We start from the raw sequence: 23,126 nt of genomic DNA on the forward strand, positions 1-23,126 counted from the left end.
GTTCCCTCGACCGAAAGCCAATGCATTTTTTCCATAGACTTTTGGAAAATCACAAAAAAATAAGCCCTGTGTTTAACAAAGGGTTATGACACTTATACATTTTGTCTATCATTTTGTCTATCAAGTAGGCTATAAACGGACTACAGCACACCATGGTCGCGGATCAACGTCACCACCGCCAAGCTTCCTCAAACTTTATTTAACAACTTTATTTAAAAACATGTTCGCTGATTATGATCTGTGCTGTGTATGAATATTTATCCACTTTTTCATGAGAAATGCTGTCCAAATGTCCTGTTTGTCATGACGACGTCTAAAGTCCCCACCAAAGGAAGTAGTCCCTTTTAGCAATTTGTTAGCAACCGCCGTTTTTAAGACACAATAAAAGTTTTAAAAAATCACAAGCAGGTTATAACTGGTGTGTTTTATGTCATAGATCAAAACGTGAAAATATTTAGAGGCTTTGTTAACCACAGACCTTATTTTAGGCGATTTAGCAAAAAACCATTCAAAAAACCGATTGACTTCGGGGAGATGGAACCGGAAGTCCTAAAATGCTAACTCGCTTCTGGGTTTTGCCTACAAAAACAAGTCATCCCTGAGGTACTCTATTGAATGAGAGACTTCATTAAATATATGTTTTGTGTTCCCATGTTCTCAAATAGCAAAAGAAAAATAAACAACATTGTTTTCACAACTTTCAAAACGATGAAAAAAAAAGAAAAAAAAAGAGATCGATTGATAACGGAAGTCAGAAAAGAGAAAGATGTCAACTTTACTGTCACTCGCATAGCCGCTGGCAGCGTTAACTAGTTTTTTGTAATTTGATGAAAAGGTAATACAATGCTAAGTATAGTGTTATCAATGTATATACATTATATATACATTTATATATATATTTATATAAACTTTGCAAGATTTAGCTACGATGCTGATGACCGTTAAAACGCGTCATCACAGTCCGTGAAAAGGGTCCATCAGAAATCATTTTTTATAGCCAACTACCCAGAGATTGTTAAAAAAGAAGAAATTAAATACATTAAAATGTTAAATTTTTGAAGAAGATCAATGTTGTCTTAAGTAGATTAAAAACTAAATTATATCTAAAAATGTTCAGTCAGTTGGGCGTAACCAAGGAGCCATACGCAGGAAGCCATTGTTGTCATGGGAAGAAAGTCGAATATATATTTCGACATTTTATCTAAAGGCGCGTTTTGTTCTCAAACGGAATAACCCTGAGAAAACATTATATTTTCAGAATATTAGCGTTCTAACGCTTTTTGGAAAAAATATTGTGTTGTGTAGGCTACTTCGACGTGCAAGACAATTAGCCTACCTACTTGATAGTTACACCATTTGAGATTTTTAGCGTCATTAAAATCAATTATTTGATTTAAATGACATCCTTAGTTCTTAATACAACCATGTAAAGTTCATAATATAGATGTTGAAATAAGTCATAAATGACGAGACATTTATTTTTAATCAATAATTAATAACAACACAGTGCCATTACAGCAATGGCTTAGCCTATATCAGTTAGCCTAATTAACCATCTTATTAATGAACCTTTCTTACAGCATGCAGCGCGATCAAGTCTGTTTGCCGAGAGCTCCAAACAACAACCAATCGAGTGACGAGCCAAAGGTGCCCGTGAAATCTGCGCGCGAGGGGGAGGATGACACCAAATTCACGTCCACGCAAAGTTTCCCAGCATTTCATCTCGACACTTTCTGCCCATCTGCACGCCTTAAGTCTCGTTCAGAGAATCAGACAGCTGCTGATGCTGTTACAGGGAGTTTCAGCATCCTCCTCCTCTGTCAGTAGTCGAGTTCGGGCTCTCCGCCGCACTGTGGGTATCAGCGCAGGAGAAAATACAGCATTACTGGTAAGATTGCTATGTATATCGTGGATATGTCGTGCTGTAGAGGGTTAGAAATAACAAAAACTCTGTTTTATGTATGTGTGAACATCTGAGCAGATTTGCGACATGGACACAGTTGAAAAACGTCTGGAATTTTTAGGATTCCTCGCATTTCTGTTGAGTAGTTATGCAACTGATTTTCATCATCTGAATCTTGGCATGTGATATGAAATGTGTGTTTTTTGACTTTCAGATAAAAAATAAGCTATGAATTTATCAGAATCGATCAGTGATCCCTGAGGTATTTTAAAGAAACTTCTGCTTAAGAAAAAAAGTGTCCAATAATCTAGTGAGCAATTTGCTCAAGTATCTGAGCATAATCCCAATTCTGGAAGCATTATGTGAAATGTTGATATCGGTTGATGGAAATTATAACTGAAAGGGGGTGAGAGTGTTTTCACCTTTTCCACCAAGTTGGAATTTGAGACTTGATAGAACGATCTTGACAGCTGAACGTGATGGGGAAACAATTGGAGCAAATAGTAATTCTGGGAAAGAATAATCACACAACCATACTAGGGATTTCCACAAGTGGGATTTAAAATATAATATCTGGTATGTGCTTGTCAGGGTGCATTAAAAAGCTATAATCTCAGAAAAAAATGGGGTTTTTTTTGTCAAGACTGGACACATGGATTGTTTTGGTTATGCAGCTTGAGAGACGTAAGATTAATGTGAGGATGAGAGGTATGTTATTGCACTTAATATAGACTAAGAATGCTTCCCGCCCTTGTGGAGTGTTTATTATGGTGTCTCCCTCACGGCGGTTTGATCGACAGGTGTGAAAGGATCTCAAGGTAATGGTTATTACAGTGTCCTTTTCTCTTAAAATAAACCATTACTTGTTTCCTTGAGATATTCTCAAGACAATATCATGATTTAGACAGACCCTTCAGTCAAGACATTGTGTGGGGCAGCTGTGAGCAATAAGTCATAAGATTAGTTTTCAGACGGCACCACCCCTTGCATTATCCGGAGTTCAAGGGTTTGTACTTGACCATCGGGATTGTTCTGCTCATAATCTTAGATGTTATTGCATATGAGCAACACTTCACTTTGTAGATTACATGCACGGGGGGGGGGAGTAATGCTAAATTAAAAAAATAAAATGCATTTAACCATATAATCGTATTCAGTTGGGGTAGCAAAATAAATAGACATGTCAACTTTTAAAAGGGAGAAGAAATGCTGTAAATATCTTTTGCTCAAAGGCTCAAATTTATGTCATTTGGTTTATGTTAAAGGTAATTAAGAAAATACAACGTAGTAGACTATAATACATGTGGTGAAAGAAGTGATTTTGGGTTTGGTTCATACTTGATGTCCAGGGCCGTAACTACACTGTTAACGATTTCCCTGTATTTTTACAGTACAGTACTGGCAGCACGGTTGCCAGCAATGTACTGTATTTCGCTTTACAGCAATGTACTGTAATGCAATTTTACAGTACAAAGAACAGTACTGTATAACTACAAAACAGTATTTTACTAAGTAAATTACTAATTACTAATTTTACTACAGTATTTTGTAATTTGATCCATTTTTACTGTATTTTACTATATTGTAATATATATATATATATTGTTATTTTACTGTTAAATATTACTTATAATCATTGCTAATAATGATAAAATATATAATTATATAATACATAGGTTAGAATAGTATATACATACTAGTTAGTAATATTACAATAGTACTATACTACAGAATAACATTACAAATCAAAAGGCAAACCAAACAGAGTAAATTTTAAAAAATATATTTTTATTCAATCAATATATTTAAACATTTTCGCCCCATTTTCGCCCCATCAGCAACAGCCCTGGTACAGTGCATCAGCAATTTGATTTATCTTAAAAAGTGAGCAAAAACAACAAGTGTCCCACAACATTCACCCCTAACTGTAGGGCATGTGGATGCTTGCAAACAGGCCACAGTCCCTCAGTGTGAAGTCGTCCATTTAAACACAAAGGACCGAACGAAGCTGTTGACATGTGGGTTGATGGCCATCACTCTGCACCAGCACCACCGTCCTGATCTTCTGCTCACTCCCTGTCTGGCAGTACATTTCTTCCCTTCAATGCCGAAACTGTAACAAAGTCAAGGCACACACACAAATACACGTATTACAAAAACTGTTATCCACAGCACCAATAAAGACGAACAGACAGTGTAAGGTAGAAATGTCAAATGAAAATTCTGTAGCAAAACAAAATGCAACTTATTTTTAAAATTTAAAAGGTTGTATTATTATGGCTAATACTTACAAAATACTCATACGCTTCCTTGTGACAGCAATGCACTTCCCAGGATGCAAAGACAAGTGGACCACACTGCTGGAAGAAATCAAAATACATTTTTATTCATTGATGTTGCTTGTTGGGGATAGGCTAACACATACACTGTTGCCAGATGCATTTCATATAGGCCTACTTCAATAATACATCTAGGTTAGTAAAATATTATCCTTGACCTTGCTGAATATTTTGCCATGGCATGCCTTATACTTGCTTTGTTGCCTAATAGATAATTATTAAAGGTGATAAAAGTAATTTACACCCCAATTCATATTTTTTTTTATTATCATAATCGTTTATTGTCATTACAATTACTATGCTACAGAACAGGGACTTCTTGCCCAAACAGATGCAGTAATAATCTGGTCAAGTTAACAATAGCCAATCTCTCTGACCCCAAACCACCCATTTACAGTACGTTTCAAGTGAAACTTAAGTATTTTCAATCTGGGCCGTCTTTTTCCTATGTTTTTGTGCCTAATCACTAACTGAAGAAGATGCAGTGTTGACCGCGACCGCTGCAAATATAATACGTTTGAGCTTTTGTGCACCGTCAGTGAACGACTATAAAAGTGCTTGTTTTTGTCACTGACAGGCTCGGATCGGACAACATTATGGAAAGGATCCCCATAGGAATAGACTTTTAATCTTTAAGATTTTAATCGCAAGATCCTTTTTTGTTTAAACACAAACGGCTGTCTATCGATCTCCCAGCTGATTCCAACCTCGCACTCATTAGTAAAACAAACTTTGTTCAAACTCGAAAGAAACAAATTAAAACTCACCAAACCTGTTTCGGTTCGTCTTTCCACGGTTCCAACAATCATTGACATCGAGTTTGGTCGAAATAAACCCTAAGCTAATTCACTGAGTTAGATTCTAAAATGTCAGGAGAGCAGCGGGGCGAAACGGCGCGTAGACATCTAATAACAGTGTTTTCGACTACAGCTAGCAATATTTGCTGGCTAAATGTGCAGTTTCATTCAAGAATAAAAACGATGCACTTTGTAAAAACCTAATAGTAAAATGAACTTACCGAACTTCCAGAAATACACCGTTCAGCTTCTCCAGTCACCAGCAGCTGTGTTCTTCTGTCTGTTTGATGTGACGTCAGGTGGCGCGTTATTTACAGCAATCCTGTATTATTGCCTGGTATATTACAGCCAGGTTACAGCAGGGTTACAGCAACACTAATATATACTGTAAAATATTCCCGCTCAATCAAAATTACCCAGAATGCAATATAAATTATATAGAAATGTGGTACTGTAGGCTACTGTAGGTTTTTACAGTACTGTGCTGCTAAATCTACAGCGACATTTAACAGTGTACCATAGACATTGAGGGGGACAAGTCCCCCCCAATAATTAGAAATGGCCAAATTGTCCCCCCAAATATTTAAAATTCTTGCACTGATCTGCTGCACTCCATTACGCAGCACTCTGTAAGTTGTTAGGATGACAAAAAGGTATAAAAGTTTAAAATATTTTTAGTCTGGTCTGCCCCAGCGGTCTAACAGCGCTCATCAACGTCAAAATGATTGTAATGGTCGATCAAATCAAAGTAGGCGTGGTTTACTGTTTGCAAAAGCAGAGAGTGAATTCCAGCGCGAAGCATCAGTTTAACATTAAAAGAGTGATGCAAACTACTCAACTTTTTTCTCAAATATGGCCGTTTTGAATTGAATTGTAATTCCTAACTGAGTGTTACAAATAAGTGAGGGCATACAAATAAGTGCATGTGTGCATATTTTAATGCAAATATTATTTGCAAATAGTTCAAAATGATTATTTCTCAACTAGAATTAGACCTAGAATTTCCTTCGCTGTTCTATTTCTTTATGCTTTATAAAAAATTGGTCCCCGATGTTCAAGACATGGTTACAGCCTTGTTGATGTCCAATGTAAAGTCTGCATCCTGCAGCAAAACCAGTTGAGAACCGGTGCAATGTACAATATAAGGTGTATTTCTATAGATTGTACCACTGATTGTTCATGTACCTTTCGTGTTTTTCTGCAGAGGACCAGGAGGTTCAAGGTTGAAAAAAAAAAAGTCTTTACATGTGCTGTATTGAGGGTTTTCGCAATGGGAAGAGATCATACATATGTCTGTCTGATGTGAAACCACATTAGCTAGTGAGGGGAAGCTTTCCCAACCTAAAAAGGTGCTGATGAAAACATCAAAGGTCAGTGGATGGATGTAATACATTTTGATGGATTGTCAAACTTCATCAGTCGAATGAAGATGAAGTGTCTAGAAAATACTATTCTTTTATGACACTTGTGTTATGCTTAAGCCGTCCCCCGGTGCATTTTCAACACCCGTCTCTCAAGAACCAAGGTGACACCAGGAGATTCTTTAAAGGACACCCTGCGGCAATTAGTGGATGGGGTGAAGTTTGAGATGGTGGGTGGGTGGGTGTAGTTTTTACTACAGCCCGTGGCCCAAAATATGACATTTTAAGAAAAGCTTGTCACAAATTTGGTTTTAAAATGTAACGGTTCAGTAAAAAATGAACGTCCAGTCATTTACTTTCCCTCATGTTCTTTAAAATCTTTCCTTTTATCTGTGAATGAGTGTGGATGCTGCTCTTTTCCATATGTAATGGAATATTTATGCGTGTGTGCGCACACACACACACACACACACATATATATATATATATATATATATATATACACTACTGTTCAAAAGTTTGGGGTCAGTAAAAGACTTTATTTTATCAAAAATACAGTAAATACAGTAATATTGTGAAATGTAAAGTCACAATATTAAATATTATTTCACAATTTAAAAGGACCACTTTCTATTTGAATATATTTTAAAATGTAATTTATTCCTGTGATGCAAAGCTGAATTTTCAGCATCATTACTCCAGTCTTCAGTGTCACATGATCCTTCAGAAATCATGGTAATATGTTGATCTGCTGCTCAAGAAACATTTATTATTATTATCAATGTTGAAAACAGTTGTGCTGCTTAATAAAGAATGACATTTATAAGAAACAGATTTTTTTGTAACATAAATGTGTTTACTGTCACTTTTGATCAATTTAATGTATTCTTCCTTGAATAAAAGTATTCACTTCTTTAACTGGTGCTGTTCGGTCTTTTTTGACCGAAAAATTTAACGTTTTGTTTTTTAGAATTTTTACTTCATTGAAATGGTATGAAACTTGGTAAAGGTTTTGGCACTTGCTATATAAACACACACACACACACACACACACACACACAAACAAAAAAAATCACGGACATGATTCGAAAAGGTTAAATGGTACTGAAAAAAATAGTCACACTTGTGCTCCTCGCGGTCATGAAATGAATAGGAGATAAATTTCATCTAGTGAAAACTTTGGGTACTGCGGCCAAACAAAATCTTATTGAAAGCTCATTTTTTGAGATATCAAACTCAAATTTGGAACACAACTTGTTTAGATTTATGGCTTTGATTTTCTTGCAGTTTTAGAGTAAAACATGTTTTTGAAAATATATATTTCATATAAAAATTGAAAATAGTATTTTGTGCATTTTCCATAACAGTAAATGTAAAATTCTGTAACTTTAACTTTTTAAAACATTTTTCACTTCAGCAATAATCTGCCAAGTGTCGTCTTTGAAAAGAGATCAAACTTAAAGGGATAGTTCACCCAAAAATTATTCCATGATTTACTCATCCTAGGTGTATATGACTTTCTTCTTTCAGACAAACACAATCAGAGATATATTTAAAAATATCCTTAGTCCTCCAAGGTTTATATTGATTGTGAATGGCTGCCCAAATTTTGAAGACAAAAAGAATGCATCCATCCATAGAAAAATGCATCGCATCGATTCGCTTCAGAAGGCCTTTATTAACCCCTGGCCTGGAGTCATATGGATTAATTTTTTTTATGGATGGATGCAAAAAAAAAAAAATTTGACCACCACACGAAGAGCACCAGAGGGTTAAAAAAAAAAAATCTTACTGATCCCAAACTTATGAATGGTGTGTATGTATGTACATAATATGCATATATACACACACGTTTTAGGGATATATTAAAAGAGAATAGTGACCAGGTTTAAGGGTGAGTAAATTTAATCTTTGGGTGAACTGGAACTGTTCCTTTTTAAGGAATATTTCCCCCCACATAGCTTTATACTTTATATCCTGCTATTTTCATGTCCTCCCACATAATAGACTACGCTGGAGCTGTAGAGCAGCTGTTCTACAACCCTGATTTTCCGATAAATTGACTTGTCTGTGTAGTTGGCCTGCCCAGATGGATTTGAACCACATCGCCTCGGGCCACGGTGAGGTATTTCAGCAGGGTTATTACCTTCAGTGTGCGTCCTATGTAGTGAATTGCCCTTCCATCATCCTATAGGGAGACTCATATTTATGGAAACTCAGCAATGTTCCTCAGAACTGATGTAAATCCACTACAGCCAGGCTCTTCCTCTTCAATCAGAGATGCTGAGGCTTTCTGTGGCCATGAACCCACATCCATAACACTGTTTTTCAGCTGCTATATGCGGCATGTCATTGTCCTTTTGCTGAAGGTCGAGAGAGCTCATTCCAAAGAAAGAGAGAGATATCCTGCTATCCAAGGTTGTTGAAATGTGTAATTGCCGTCTGTGTAAAGAACGTAATGAGTGGAAATGTGTTTGTATGGTTATCAGAACAGCTCAGGGATACACTTTTCAATCAAGATGTGATTCCATCCCTGACAGCGACATTCTATCTTTTTTGTTTGTTTGTTTTGTTTTAAAGGTTTCTGCAAAGATTAGTTGAAAAAAAAAAAAAAAAAAAAAAAAAAATATATATATATATATATATATGTCTCTAGATATAATAGATATGGTCTCCCCTTGAATGCAAATCTATGAATTTTGTTCATATGTATTATTATCCCACATGTAAACATTGAAATCAAATTGTCAGATAATTTAGAAGCAATAGCACAATGTAGCTCTAATCAAACAAAAAGATCAATAGTTTTAAATGCTATTTGAGCAAATCAACCTAAATGGTTTACTTGCATTTGTCGGCCATGTCATTCCAAACCGCTCTGATTTTTTTCTTCTTCTGTGAAACACAAAAGAAGATATTTTCACAGCCATTTGACACCACTGACATTGCACGGGGGAAAAAAATAATAGCTGGTTTGGAACAACATGCACAGAATATTCATTTTTGGTGACATACTCCTTTAAGATTAAATAGGAGGAGAAAGTAATTTATCGGAGAAAAATTTAAGACTGAAGGAATGGTTTGATTATGTTTGATCGCTCCCATTACAATTTGTTGATTCAACAGTTCCATCAAGAGTCTGTTTAATCATAGGTTGTGATAAGCCTGGCATAACTCAAGGTCATTATAAAGCTGTCAATTTCCCAAGTGACTCACAGCTGCTAATATGAGTCAAATATCTTTCTGATGCCGAGAGCACAATAAAGTACCAATAAAGGTTGGCGAAACAACATTAATGTTCCACTGGAGTTGGTCATGCTGGAAGTAAAGGTAATGCTAGTTGTCTGACTAAAGTGTTTGATAGTGGTAGTTGTTGTTAGCTTATTAGCTGCCCTTCAAGAAAATAACAAGAAACTTGCTGCTACAGTGAAAACGACAGGATCCAAATAATGAGAAATGGTCTAATGAACTACTAGAGCAGGGGTGTCCAATTCTGTTCCTGGAGATCTGCCTTCTGCAGAGTTCAGATCCAACCCTAATTCAGCACACCTGTCTGTAATTATCAAGCGTCTTAATTAGCTGCATGGTTCAGTTGCATTTGATCAGGGTTGGAGCTGAATTTTGCAGGAAGGTAGATGTTTAGGAACAGGATTGGACACCCCTGTACTAGAGCATCTGTCAAAATAGTCGAACTCTTCAAGGTTAATGGAAGCAGAAAGCACTTTGGCAAAATTCACTCTTCTGTTTTCTGACTGAATCTATTGGATCTGACCTTGTGGACAGTCAGCAGCTCACAAATAGTGATAAATGTCCTGTTGTGTTTTGGCTTCCTGTGAGAAGAGTTTTACATAAGCTTTAGTTAAAGGGACAGTTTATCATTTTCTCATTTTGTTTGGCTTTTTTTCTTGGAACACAAAAGGAGATTTTGTTGCCTTTAAAGGATTAGTTCACTTCAGAATTAAAATTTCCTGATAATTTACTCAGCCCCATGTCATCCAAGATGTTTATGTCCTTCTTTCTTCAGTTGAAAAGAAATTATGGTTTTTGAGGAAAACATTACAGGACATTATTCTCCATATAGTGGACTTCACTGGGGTTCAACGGGTTGAAGGTCCAAACTGCAGTTTCAGTACAGCTTCAAAGAGCTCTACACAATCCCAGATGAGGAATAAGAGTCTTATCTAGCGAAACGATATGACATTTTCTAAAAAAAAAAAAAACCTTTTTAACCACAAATGCTTGTCTTGCACTGCTCTGCTATGCGCCACGCATTACGTACTCACGTTGGAAAGGTCACGCATGATGTATGCAGAAGTACCGCGGTAGTGCAAAAAATTCTATCTAATTTTCTCCTCCAACTTCAAAATCGTCCAACATCGTTGTTTTACCTTTTTTTCATAAAGGCCGTTTTATTTATTCTTTGCAGTTTCGCTTTGTAAACACTTGCTCAGTACTTCTGCCTACATCACGCGTGACCTTTCCAACGTGATTATGTAATGCGTGGCACATCGCAGAGCAGTGCAAGATGAGCATTTGTGGTTAAAAAGTATATAATTTTTATTTTTTTTTAGAAAATGACCAATCGTTTCACTAGATAAGACCCTTATTCCTCATCTGGGATTGTGTAGAGCCCTTTGAAGCTGTGTTGAAACTGTAATTTGGACCTTCAACCCGTTGGTAACTGTTGAAGTCCACTATATGGAGAAAAATCCTGTTTTCCTCAAAAACCTTGGGGGTGAGTAAATTATCAGGAAATTTTAATTCTGAAGTGAACTAATCCTTTAATACAGTGAAAGCAGATGGGCATGGGCTATCAAGCTAATATATATATATTAAAAATATATATCAACATCATAGTGCTTCATATGATTTTTATGACTTTTATGTCTTCTTGTTTAGCAGTGGTGATCACCATTTACTTTCATTGCTTGGACATTCTACTATAAATTTCTCCTTTTGTGTTTAACAATAGAAAGTAAGTCGTACCGGTTTGGAAATGACATGAGGGTGAATAAATAATAGCAAAATCTTCATTTTTGGGTGAATTATTCTCTTTGAAGTGTTATTTTTGACCTCAGCTTGATTTAGATGACTAAAAACACTCATTTGCATTCACTTTTGTCTTTTTGGTTTATTCATTTCTTCAATTCTTTTTCATCTCAAACGACAATGAGAATTTGATTTGCACAAGTAGCGAATCTCTGCGAGCGGTTATGAAAGCATGTCGCTCAGACTTGTCTGTGTGATATGAAAATTAGATGATTAATTTAGTTGTGCCTTATATAATTTCACACACTCCCTTAAATTCTTGAGTCACTCTCTCCACACACACAAACCTCCGATGCTGCTGCCTCTGATATATGCCATTATATTTCAGATAGACAGCATGTCAGTGCTGTGGTAATACGATACTTTGTACCCTGTGAAGGACACATCTATCTAGGATATCATATCACATATCAGATAAATGATATTGTCATATCTGACCTTTATCTTAGAATGTAGTGGTTTTATGCATTAGTGACTTAATTTTCATACACTGTATTTCAATATTTGCATACTGAATTGTGATGGTTTATTAATGTGAAACATTATTGAGGAGTGTCAGCTTCATTTTAAAATATTCTTGTTTAACAGCAGAATTTGTGGTGAAAACTACATTACCCATGATGCTGTACAGAAAATTCCACCAATCAGAGAGTTGAAACAAGAAAAACATGGCAAAAGATCTTGTTAGCTCCGCCCACCCCCATGACGCACCACAAATTACATAATCGAGTTGATCTCCCTACACTCTCAAAATACTTAAATATTTAAATATATATGCATATTTTGAAATAAACCTAAACATATTGTTTTTATATATATAATCAACATTTTTAAATGAGTAGTTTTATATTTTTCCATCATTTTTAATTTGATTAGGCTGTTCGCAGTGCTTCATGGGATTGTAGTTCTTTCAAGTCTGTTAAGTCTTGTATCTTTGTATTTTTGTCTGATTTTCAAATACTGTCTTGCTTCAAATCAAAGTTTGTAATATTGGGATTCACCTCGTAGCTGGTTGGTTTGGTTCATGCTTTATAAAGCTTTAACAAAGACTTTTATGAAATCTCTATGGGAGAAATTAATGGAAAAATACTCCTGGAACCAATGCCGCTGAAAAAGTGGGCGGGCTCTAATGCACGCTATAGACTTGCACTAAAGGATAGATTAGATTAGAGTAGTGACTCTTTAGACTAACCACCTAGCAACCACTGTGAACACTTTGCATTGCAATGCCCTGGCAACCATTGAGAGCACCCTAGTCCTGGGCCGTAACCAAAATAGGCATTGAGGGGGACAAGTCCCCCCCAATAATTAGAAATGGCCAAATTGTCACCCTCAAAATTTGATATTCTCGATGCTGCGCTGATGCACTCACTCCGTTTGTTGTTAGGATGACAAAAAGTTTTAAATGTTACATTTTTAGGCTGGTCTGCCTCAGCGGTCTAACAGCACTCGTCAATGTCAGAATGACTGACATAATCAATCAAATCAAAGAAGGCGGGGCTTACTGTTCACAGAGGACCAGTGCGAATTACAACGCAACTCTTTAGTTTTAGTAGTGAAAGAGTGCGTGGTGAGATGCAAGTAGCTAATCATGTAGGCTAATATTTGACGACTGTTTTACGATAGAAATGTTCAGCGACGACAGTAATATCTAGTGACTTTTTATGAAAAATCACCATTTTGAATTGAAAATATGCTATTATTTTCATGATTCATGTAACTGTCCAGACAAGAAAGTTTTGTTGTTAAGGTTAAGATAATTAAGGTTATTTTAAAAATATATATTATTTGCAAATAGTTTGAATTGATTACTTCATAACTACAATAGACCTGGAACTTTTATCGTTCTTATTTCTTCTTCTTTATTCCCTTAAATCCCTTTTAATCCTTTAATTATTTAATTCCTTTGAATAAAAAGACCAATAACCCAATAACACCCCTCCCCTACGCAAAAAAACAAACAAAAACTTTGGTCCCCCCAATGTTCAAGACATGGATACGGCCTTGCCCTAGTCTTGGCTGGTTTTTATGGGTACCATTCATTTATTTTTCAAAATTGAAAAGTTTTTCCCAAAATTGAAGCACTCTTTTGCTGCCTTAAAAGCATTGGTATTTCATTCATGAAATGCAAATTTTAGGGTACTTATTTAAAAGATTATGTGTGATAAGTTATGCTCTTTAGAGCTGTGAAGGATTGAAACTGTGGAGTAGATAATCTCAGTAAGGCATTCCCTGAATCAGCTTCCCACTCCATGTGAGATGAATGACGTAATAAGCTGGTGTGAAACTCCTGACAGTTGGTTTGGAGGAGAAGGAGGATATTAGCAGCGGCTTAATTACAACACTTACTCAATCCAGAAACTCAGAGTGGCCGGCGCAAGGAATAAATTAGCTAAAGTGACTGCGGGAGTAAAATATTTGATGCGGTTGATACCAATCTATGCATTATAGAAGTCAAGTTAGATGCAGTGCTTATTCAAGTATGTGGAGTAATATAATGAAGGAAGGAAGGGAGGAAACAGTTGGGAGTTCAACAAATCTGTTTACAATTTCACATTTTTGTTTAGTGCTTTTGAGGAAGCATCCCTAATACGTAATATGCAAACATATTTAACAAAAACAATACTGTTTTAGTATTGTAAATTAAGTACCATTTATAAAAACAAACCTTTTTGGTGTGCTCAAACAGCTAGGACAATGCAATAGAAAGATGCATTTTTTATTTATGTCTGTATTATTTGACAGTGTCCAGTCTTTCTGTCTCATGTTCAATTCAGACTGCTAACTAAAGCTTAATTTCTTTTGCTATGGCACTGTAGAATCAGTAGCATAGCGCAGACACATAAATATTCGCTTCTAGTATTTCATTGAATAAGATTCTCTTATTCCAACCCTTCAGATTAACTGAGGTTGACAAGGTAAACCTGACAAATACTGTGTAAAAATGTGCTAATACATCGACAGCTTCTAAATCGGTAGTTCGTGATATGATTATTTTTATCGCTTCATCACATAAAAGCAATATGAGGCCAAAGAAAAGAGAACTTGCAGATAAAAGGGATAAAGGGAGAATTCTCCTGAGAGAGACCTCCATCTGTCAGCTTAACAGACAGGATGACCTGTCAACATCCCGAGGGAGTTTTTGCAAAGAGTATTAGTTGAGTTTATGCCATTATTAGAGCAGAACGAATCATGTGTTTTGGTGTACATATGCATGGACTAACTTATGAAATGATAAGGTGAAAATACTTTAGAGAGATTTGCAGTGTTTTCTCTTTAAACAAGATATTTGTGCCCAGATTTCAAGTCCACAAACATCTGTTGGATTAAGGGGGCTTAACCTTTCCCAGAGATTCACTTGTTGAGTTAAATCCTTCCCCATTAAATCCCTCTCAACATATTGACCATTTTAATGCCAGCTAACACTCTTTACATGCTTCTTTTCCTCCAGGTCAACCAAGTGGCTACGAATACATGCAAGGATCTAAACAATGAGTCGACTTTCTTATGGTGTTTGAAGAGTGGACGCTTTTGTGAACTCCTAGCTGCCCCTCAACCAACTTTGAAACTTATGGAGGCCTCTCCGACCTCGTACTCTCCGACCTCGTACAACATCAGCAACACCTCAACTGGGTTAGGCCAGAGAACATGGGTGGAGTCCAATGTGTGCCCTCCCTCTGTGAGTGGCACGACCCTTCTGATCGTGGCCTACAGCACTGTTATAGCGGTGGGCTTAGTGGGCAACACTTGTCTGGTCTTCATCATCTCCAGACAAAAAGAGATGAGAAACGTCACCAACATCCTCATCGCCAACCTCTCCTGCTCCGACATCCTCATGTGCGTGGTGTGCCTCCCCGTGACGGTCATCTACACGCTCATGGACCGCTGGATCTTGGGTGAGACGCTGTGCAAGGTCACGCCATTTGTGCAGTGCATGTCCGTCACGGTCTCCATCTTCTCGTTGGTCCTCATCGCGTTGGAGCGGCATCAACTCATCATCCACCCCACCGGCTGGACACCCGCCCCTGGCCATTCATACCTGGCTGTGGCCGTCACCTGGATGGTGGCCTGCTTCATTTCCCTACCCTTCCTGTCCTTTAATATCCTAACTAACGCTCCGTTCCAGAACCTCAGCCTGCCGATCAACCCATTCAGCGACCACGTCATTTGCATGGAGCTCTGGCCGTCCGAACGCAACCGTTTGGCATACACCACCTCGCTTCTGCTTTTCCAGTACTGCCTACCCCTGCTTCTCATTTTAGTCTGTTACTTGCGCATATTCCTGCGTCTGCGTAGACGGAAGGACATGGTGGAGCAGGCCACCGAGGCTCGGCAGAGAAAAGCGCGGAGCGCTCAGCGCATCAATGCCATGTTGGTCGTAATCGTAGTCGCTTTCGCTCTCTGCTGGCTCCCGCTCAATGTCTTCAACACCATCTTCGACTGGTACCACCAGGTGCTTCCTTCTTGCCAGCATGACGTCATCTTCTCCGCCTGCCACCTGACGGCCATGGCGTCTACCTGCGTGAACCCGGTGGTGTACGGCTTCCTCAACACCAACTTCCAGAAGGAGCTGAAGGCGACGCTTCAGCGCTGCCATTGCGGCTGGGGCGTTCCAGAGACCTACGAGAGCTTCCCTCTTTCGACGGTGGCCACCGATGTCACCAAGGTTTCGTCAATGCAGCGGGGCTCTCTGATCAGATCGGAACAGTGCGCTCACTGCTAAAGAGACTGCAGGAACGGAGAAGAGAACAAGGGAAGGGGTTGAGGATGAGCTGGCACTGTTTCCATGGAGATGTGGAATTGCTATGTGGGTTTCTGCATCAGTTCATACCCAAGAGATCTAAAAACAACCTCTACCCACTGTTGCCGTGGTCCAGGTCTGCGTGTTCCTACGAGGAACGAGGCGTGATGTTTTGTTAAGGACAGCTAGGGTAGTCAGAGTGTCATTCCTGTCCTTGTATATGAGTTATATGGGATGAATATTCCATCAAGAATGTGATTATTCCTCTGGTGACGCTTTCAAGCTGTCGTGTTATGAGAGGAAGGACTGATTTATGAGGCTGGATTGTTTTAGCGCTCATTGCGCGCCAGACGTTTCACATCAAACAGGAAGTTGTTATTGCTATAATGAAATTACTTTTCATGTATGATTCTTTCAGTTCTTTGTTAAAATCACTGTAGCAGTGAGTTGGTGCCCTCACCAAAGTATTTATTCTGTTCATGTCCGGTTTTGTTGTTGTTGTTGTTGTAGTTGTTGTTTAATGAAGTGTAACTATTACTATTTATTGTGTTGCTTTGGTGAGATCGCTTACGCTGCATTTTAACTTTGAATTGTGCCTCTGTAATGTTGGGAAAAGTTTGAGCATCAGTGTTAACAGCACACCCATCTTCTGCTACAATAGATACATGACTGTGCCAATGCCAGTTTGGTATTACACATTTTCTTGATGATCAAAGCAAACAAAAGTGTTTGGTGTTGACGTTCTTGTTGCCTTATAAATGCTAGTTCTGAAAGTGCAAATAAATTTGGAAACATGACCTCCATGTAATTCTCTTCTGCCACTTGTTGTTTCTCTTGTTCATCTTCGCCGGTAATTACACTGAACACTCATTCTTCTGCTCATTACTGAGGATGAAATCATTTGCATATACAGCAGGTGTGTCTGTATTTCCAGTGCATGAGCCACTAAGTGCACGTTTACAGAAATAAATCTTTTATGTAGGTAACATTCCACCTGAGGCATCGTCCTTTTGATGCCCGTCAAAGTACTAGTCGAGTTTGCCTCTTTGGAAACAGATCGCCATCTGAGAGGCAAATTGCCTGGCTTGTAGTTTAAAAATGGCAACAACATAACAGCAGTTTCATCACAGACACAAGAGTAAACATTTTATAGCATTCCTGTGGTGATGAAAAAATATAGGGAATATTAAATGTTATGATTTTCATTTTACAGATGCTGTAGTGACATTGCATTCAAGGTATAGCTTTTATCACCTCATGCATTCCCTGGGAATCAAACTCATGATTTTAGCATTGCTAGTGCTATGCTCTGTTCAAGCTACAGGTATGCTTTTCTATGAAGTTCACAGAAATGATTAAATCTCTTAAAAGTCATGGAAATTTAATCAAAATGTTTATAGTGAATATACATTTTGGTGGTATATATTTACTATCTAATAACTGTTAAGTATGAGAAAGTCTCACAAAATTGAGAAAAACTGGTCTTCCTCAAGGAGTCACGTTCGAATCAATGCTTATTTTGTCTTATTGGAGACATTTTCCAGTTTAAAAGTGTTTTGAATTCAGATGGTTGATTCATTTATTCTCGATGATTCTCATCAAAGTCTCATTATTTCAATATTGTATATATTAGGGGTGTAATGATACTCAAACATGACGGTTCAGTAGGTACCTCGGTTTTGAAGTTTCGGTACGGGTTTGGTACAGCAGGGGGGAGAAAACTAAACATAAAATTGCTTCTTTTTTCTTCTTTTTTTCCTAAATTAAACAGAGGTTTATTGAACAAATTGTCTCTCTTTAAATAAATTCAATTATAATTAACATTTTCTTAAGGAAAAAAATCTATCTCAGTTAATGCTGTAAACTATATGCAGGGAGCCATTTCTTGCACATTACTATAATATTAAAGGTTACAATTAACAACAGAGCCCAAACTATTAAATTCAGTTGCTATTTATTTATTTTTTAGATATAATAATCAAACAAAAAGTAAATTGCACATAAGGCAGATTTTGCATTAACTTCTACATCTAATTATGAATTACTCCAATTCATTTTTGACATATAATCATTTACACAGTTACTGTCATAACTTGTTTTCATGACAAATTTATTTAAACATTAAATAATTAAGACATTACTAACAGGTAAAGTAAATATAATGAATATATAAACTAATACAGTGCATACATTTAGTGAAACGCTCCCCTCTAGAGTTCATTTCTCTAGTGAACTAACATGCTGTGGACACTAAATGACTTTCCTGAGGTAAATGTAACGCTACGTGAGATATTATTCTCAAGCTGTTTTATTGATGTCTTTCCACAGTTGAAACACTGGCTGAGAGATGACACACATATCTAGATCATCTGTTCTTCTTCTTCTGCTCTTTTTCCTGTTGTGTAGGTGAGCAAACAGCGTTGCATTACCGCGCACACCCTTGTGGATTGTGAATCGCCTGTAACTGACTGTATTTGTAGTCTGACTGCAGGAACCGTGACGTCCATACCGTACGGTTCGGGACGAACACATGTACTGTTACAAGCACCCCTAATATATATATATATATATATATATATATATATATATATATATTTAAATAATTTAATTTTGCTTGTTTTTTTCCTTTTGATTTTTTTTAGGTGAAATGTAACCTTAAGATGTTCATGCTACTTAACGCACAAAATATATTTTTTTAAACACATGCAATCATAAACAACTGAAAAAACATATAAATGTCTTGGAAGCTCATTGGTCAAAACGACATCTTGCATTTTGTCATAGAGAGTTCAATTTATGCCAGATCATGCCGCTCTTCAATATGCTGTCCGTGACATGACATCCCAGGTGATAAAATCACAGCCATTCTTCCGTGAACGGTGTCCAGGTCAAGGAGTCCTGTTTAAAGGTTTAACTAATCTCAGGTCACTTGATTTGTTGTCTCACGTGTCCCATTTCTTTTTCACTGCTGTCACGCTTTCCTATTAGAGGAGATGAAACGTGTGGAACACAGATAAAAGCTTTTTGGCTAACCTTGTTTTCTCATTTTTGATAAGATGCACTTATTTTAAATTGCCATTGATTTCCAGCACATCACTAACAATATCCGAAAATTAAGTGTTTGAAGACAATCCTACATTGGTTCATGTAGGGTGTGTAGGCCGAAGCCTCAGGGGACGCACCAGCTAAAGAAAGCTTATAGAAAACGGATAATCATCATTTGTCCAGAGGGATTGTCACTTGCATCTCCTCTGTTTTATAATTCTCACCACAGTTTATTAGCTCGCCATGGGTTATCTGCAATACTCTAATCGAAAATGAGCCCCTCTTGTGTTATATTTATTCATACGCCACCTAAGGAAGCCCAGCAGCTTTGATGTGTACTGCTTGATATGACAGAATCTCCCCTATAGCCTTTCTGCAATCAGATTTACTTGCTAATGCAGCACATTTTGATAGTCTTTGATGTTCGAGGGCATTGCTCCAGCTATTTAGCACATTTTCTTGTTGTTTATTGGATAAAATATTAAGCTAAAGGTACCATTTTTAACATGGAAATCCTATTAACTTTTTTTTCTCGTATAATCACAGTTAGATAAAACATAGCTGGTAATCTATCCATTTAGTATCGTATTAACTAAAAAAGCCAGTTTCTCAATGACATCATCCTTCAGGAAGTGACATCATTTTGGTGGGAAAACAAAAGGCTTGTTTGAGATGCATCGGTGCTGCGCAGACCAATCGGCGTATGACATCAAAGTACCGTAAGAGTGATTGGAGAGCAAACGACTATCTATGTAAAATATTATAGGTTTAAATAATATTTCATGCTGTAACTGCTATGTATGTATGTCCCCTATGAACTGCATATGTGAATATACATGTACTTACTGTTTACATCAAATTCATGCTTTAATAGTAGACTAATCATTGCAGGATTCATCAGTCCATGTGTGACTTACAACATAAACGTCTGCGTTTAGTTTCAAAGGGCGTCTTCAACGATGGTATTCTATAAAAATACATTTTTTGCATTCCGATTCTGACACCCAAAGGCACAACAAAACATTTTTCTCTTATTCTATGGATTTCGCCCATTTTGCTCCACTTGTTACCGCTATTTTTCTGCCACCACTATGCGCGCACAGCTGCGAGTAACGTAACTGTGACGTCTGCTCCAAATTCGTCTATAGAGTACCTCAGGGATGACGTGTTTTTGTAGGCCAACCCGGAAGTTAGCGGCGCATGGGTTCCCTCGATCGAAAGCCTATGCATTTTTCCCATAGACTTTTGGAAAATCGCACTGTGTTTAACAAAGGGTTATGACACTTACACGTTTTGTCTATCAAGATAATCTTTACAAGTTAGCACAACATTTATACATTTTGAAGCCTAAATAAAGTCGTCAGATATAACAGTAGGCTATAAACGGACTACAGCACACCATGGTCGCGGATCACCGTCACCACCACCAAGCTTCCTCAAACTTTATTTAGAAAACAACTTTATTTAAAAACATGCTCGCTGATTATGATCTGTGCTGTGTATGAATACTTATCCACTTTTTCATGAGAAATGCTGTCCAAATGTCCTGTTTGTCATGATGATGTCTAAAGTCCCTGCCAAAGGAAGTAGTCCCTTTTAGCAATTTGTTAGCAACCGCCGTGTTTAAGACACAATAAAGGTTTAAAAAATCAACTGGTGTGTTTTATGTCATAGATCAAAACGTGAAAATATTTAGAGGCTTTGTTAGCCACAGACCTTATTTCAGGCGATTTAGCAAAAACCCATTAAAAAAACCCATTGACTTCGGGGCGATGGAACCGGAAGTCCTAAAATGCTAACTCGCTTCCGGGTTTTGCCTACAAAAACACATCATCCCTGAGGTACTCTATTAGCACTGGATTTGATAAATTCTGTGATGTTTTGTCGCATTAGTTTTGTTGTTTTTTTCACATTGTTGTTGTTTGATATTACAAAAATGTAGGACTATGTTATAATATCAAAACTGAAAAAAAGATAATACAATTCCTTATGCAAGCTAGCTCTCAATCCCTGAGCACTGCTAACTGGATAAAGGCTCATTCACAACAAGAACGCTAACCATAAAGATATGCTAACTATATTAGCATCCACACTAACGCACGATATGGTTCTGTTTATTATAAGCGCGCTGCAGTTTGTCGACTGCCACTTTAAATGCTTGAGCTCTTTAAAGCAGGACAAATTCTGATTGGCTTTCAATCTTTTTATTGTTATCAGATAGAAAAAAATTATTCTGAAAGTGATTCCAATATCGTTCCTCTGTGTCATTATCATTATAGTTTTGGTGTGGCTATTCTTTTACATTTAGAATGATTTTTAAAACTATAACATTATCGTTATAGCCTAGTTATCATACTTTATGTGAACGGGCCTTGACTTTAGGTTTTTATTTCCATTCTGTTGTTCTAGCAATTGTGTAAAATAGCAAGCCATAAAATTCATAAAGTTTAAGTGACCAGAGCCTATTTCTGAAAGTATGATATACTCTTTTATAGAAATACTTAATAAAAATACAACACAGGAATATTTATGCTTTGAAAGTTACAGATTACAAAAGGTAGGCTACTGCAGAACAAAAATGACCCACTTATGAGTTATAATGAGCCGTTGTTAGATAACACACTTTTTTGCTCTGGTTCTGCTGTTTATACATTTCAATTCCCATAGACTACTATTTTATAGGCTAACAGATGTAAGTAACATACGTCTATATTTATATGATTGTTTTTTTCCTTTGGATGTAAATCCAAGTCACAGCCACATTATGTATTTCACAAAAATGTCTTTTATCTTTTTTTAATGTAGCGGCTGGATATTGCAGCACTATTTTATGCCATTAAATGGAGTGTCTCTTTTTATGTTCCTTTGCTCATTACTTTTCATTATTGCTCAAAGTACATTTCTTTTCATCTGGAGCATGAAGATAAACCACTAAAAATATAAAAAAATGAAATGGGTTCTACTTCTAGCTATGACATGAATTTCGGATGTAATTTAGCTTATGCATCTTTAGCCATCCAAATACTTTGATTTCATATTTGGCAACAATACCTTAAAATTAAGGCATTTATTTACAACTTTATGTAATGAAATAGGCTACTAATCGAAAACTTGTTTGTAGTATACATTGTAGCTCATGTTTATGGCCTGTACGTGACAGATCAGGTGCATTGTGGGGTTTAAGCTTTCCTGCGTCATGAACGTTTACGTTCCCTGACTGTATTTTGGCAGCTATAACAAAGCCTGTCTGCCGTAGTAATACTTGGCAGAGATGTTTAAAAGTGGGCGAAAACAATCCCAGGGGACTGTTTTAGATGCCGTGCGCTGCTCCAGTTCTACGGCTGTGAGCAGGGGTGTATTTTTAAACCCAAATGAAGTCATCTTGGGTGAGCCGATTGCGCTCCCTCTGCTGTCTTTTCTCCCAACCAGCCATTTACCATCTGCAAACTTTTGCATTATTCATAGCTTTTTTCTCCCCCGTTCTCGAAATAAAGAAATAAGAGATCAGAAGCAGACCAGAATATTTATGGGGTGCCTTTCCTCAGCCTTGTCTTCACCCATTCCTTCAAAAGGGCTGCTGGAGAGCACACAGGAGGATGCGACGCCACTCGCCGTCAGCGTGAAGGGCTCTGCCCGCCAAACAGAGCGGCGGGGAGCGGGAAAATTCTGCACGTCACCTCGCCCCCCACGACTAGATAATTAACACTCCTGTTTAAGATAAACATCATTGTTCTGCGTTCCTTAAAATAAACACGCATTTATTAGATCAACTCTGTATTTTCTTCTTATTTCAAAAGCAGTTTTCACGCGAATCTCATAAGCTCATGTCCAAGATTAGAGGTCATACTTCTTGACCCCAAATCAAGAGATTTTATATTTGGTTTATTGTGC

General features: G+C 37.2%; 1 protein-coding gene and 1 long non-coding RNA gene across 2 annotated transcripts; one reads left to right on the top strand and one right to left on the bottom strand.

Annotated features, from left to right (window-relative positions):
• Positions 1-1,598: 1,598 nt before the first annotated feature.
• On the top strand, positions 1,599-16,993 carry npy8ar (neuropeptide Y receptor Y8a). The gene is made up of 2 exons (XM_051911376.1): positions 1,599-1,888; positions 14,901-16,993. The coding sequence occupies exons 1-2, from the start codon at positions 1,679-1,681 to the stop codon at positions 16,170-16,172; spliced, it is 1,482 nt and encodes a 493-aa protein (XP_051767336.1). The 5' UTR covers positions 1,599-1,678; the 3' UTR covers positions 16,173-16,993.
• LOC127521903 (uncharacterized) lies at positions 3,700-7,018 on the bottom strand. The gene is made up of 3 exons (XR_007932480.1): positions 5,261-7,018; positions 4,195-4,263; positions 3,700-4,016 (listed from the first exon to the last, which is right to left on the bottom strand). It is a non-coding gene; the product is annotated as an uncharacterized LOC127521903 (long non-coding RNA).
• Positions 16,994-23,126: the final 6,133 nt, after the last annotated feature.

Source organism: Ctenopharyngodon idella, chromosome 10 (genome assembly GCF_019924925.1).
Source record: "Ctenopharyngodon idella isolate HZGC_01 chromosome 10, HZGC01, whole genome shotgun sequence".
NCBI lineage: Eukaryota > Metazoa > Chordata > Actinopteri > Cypriniformes > Xenocyprididae > Ctenopharyngodon > Ctenopharyngodon idella.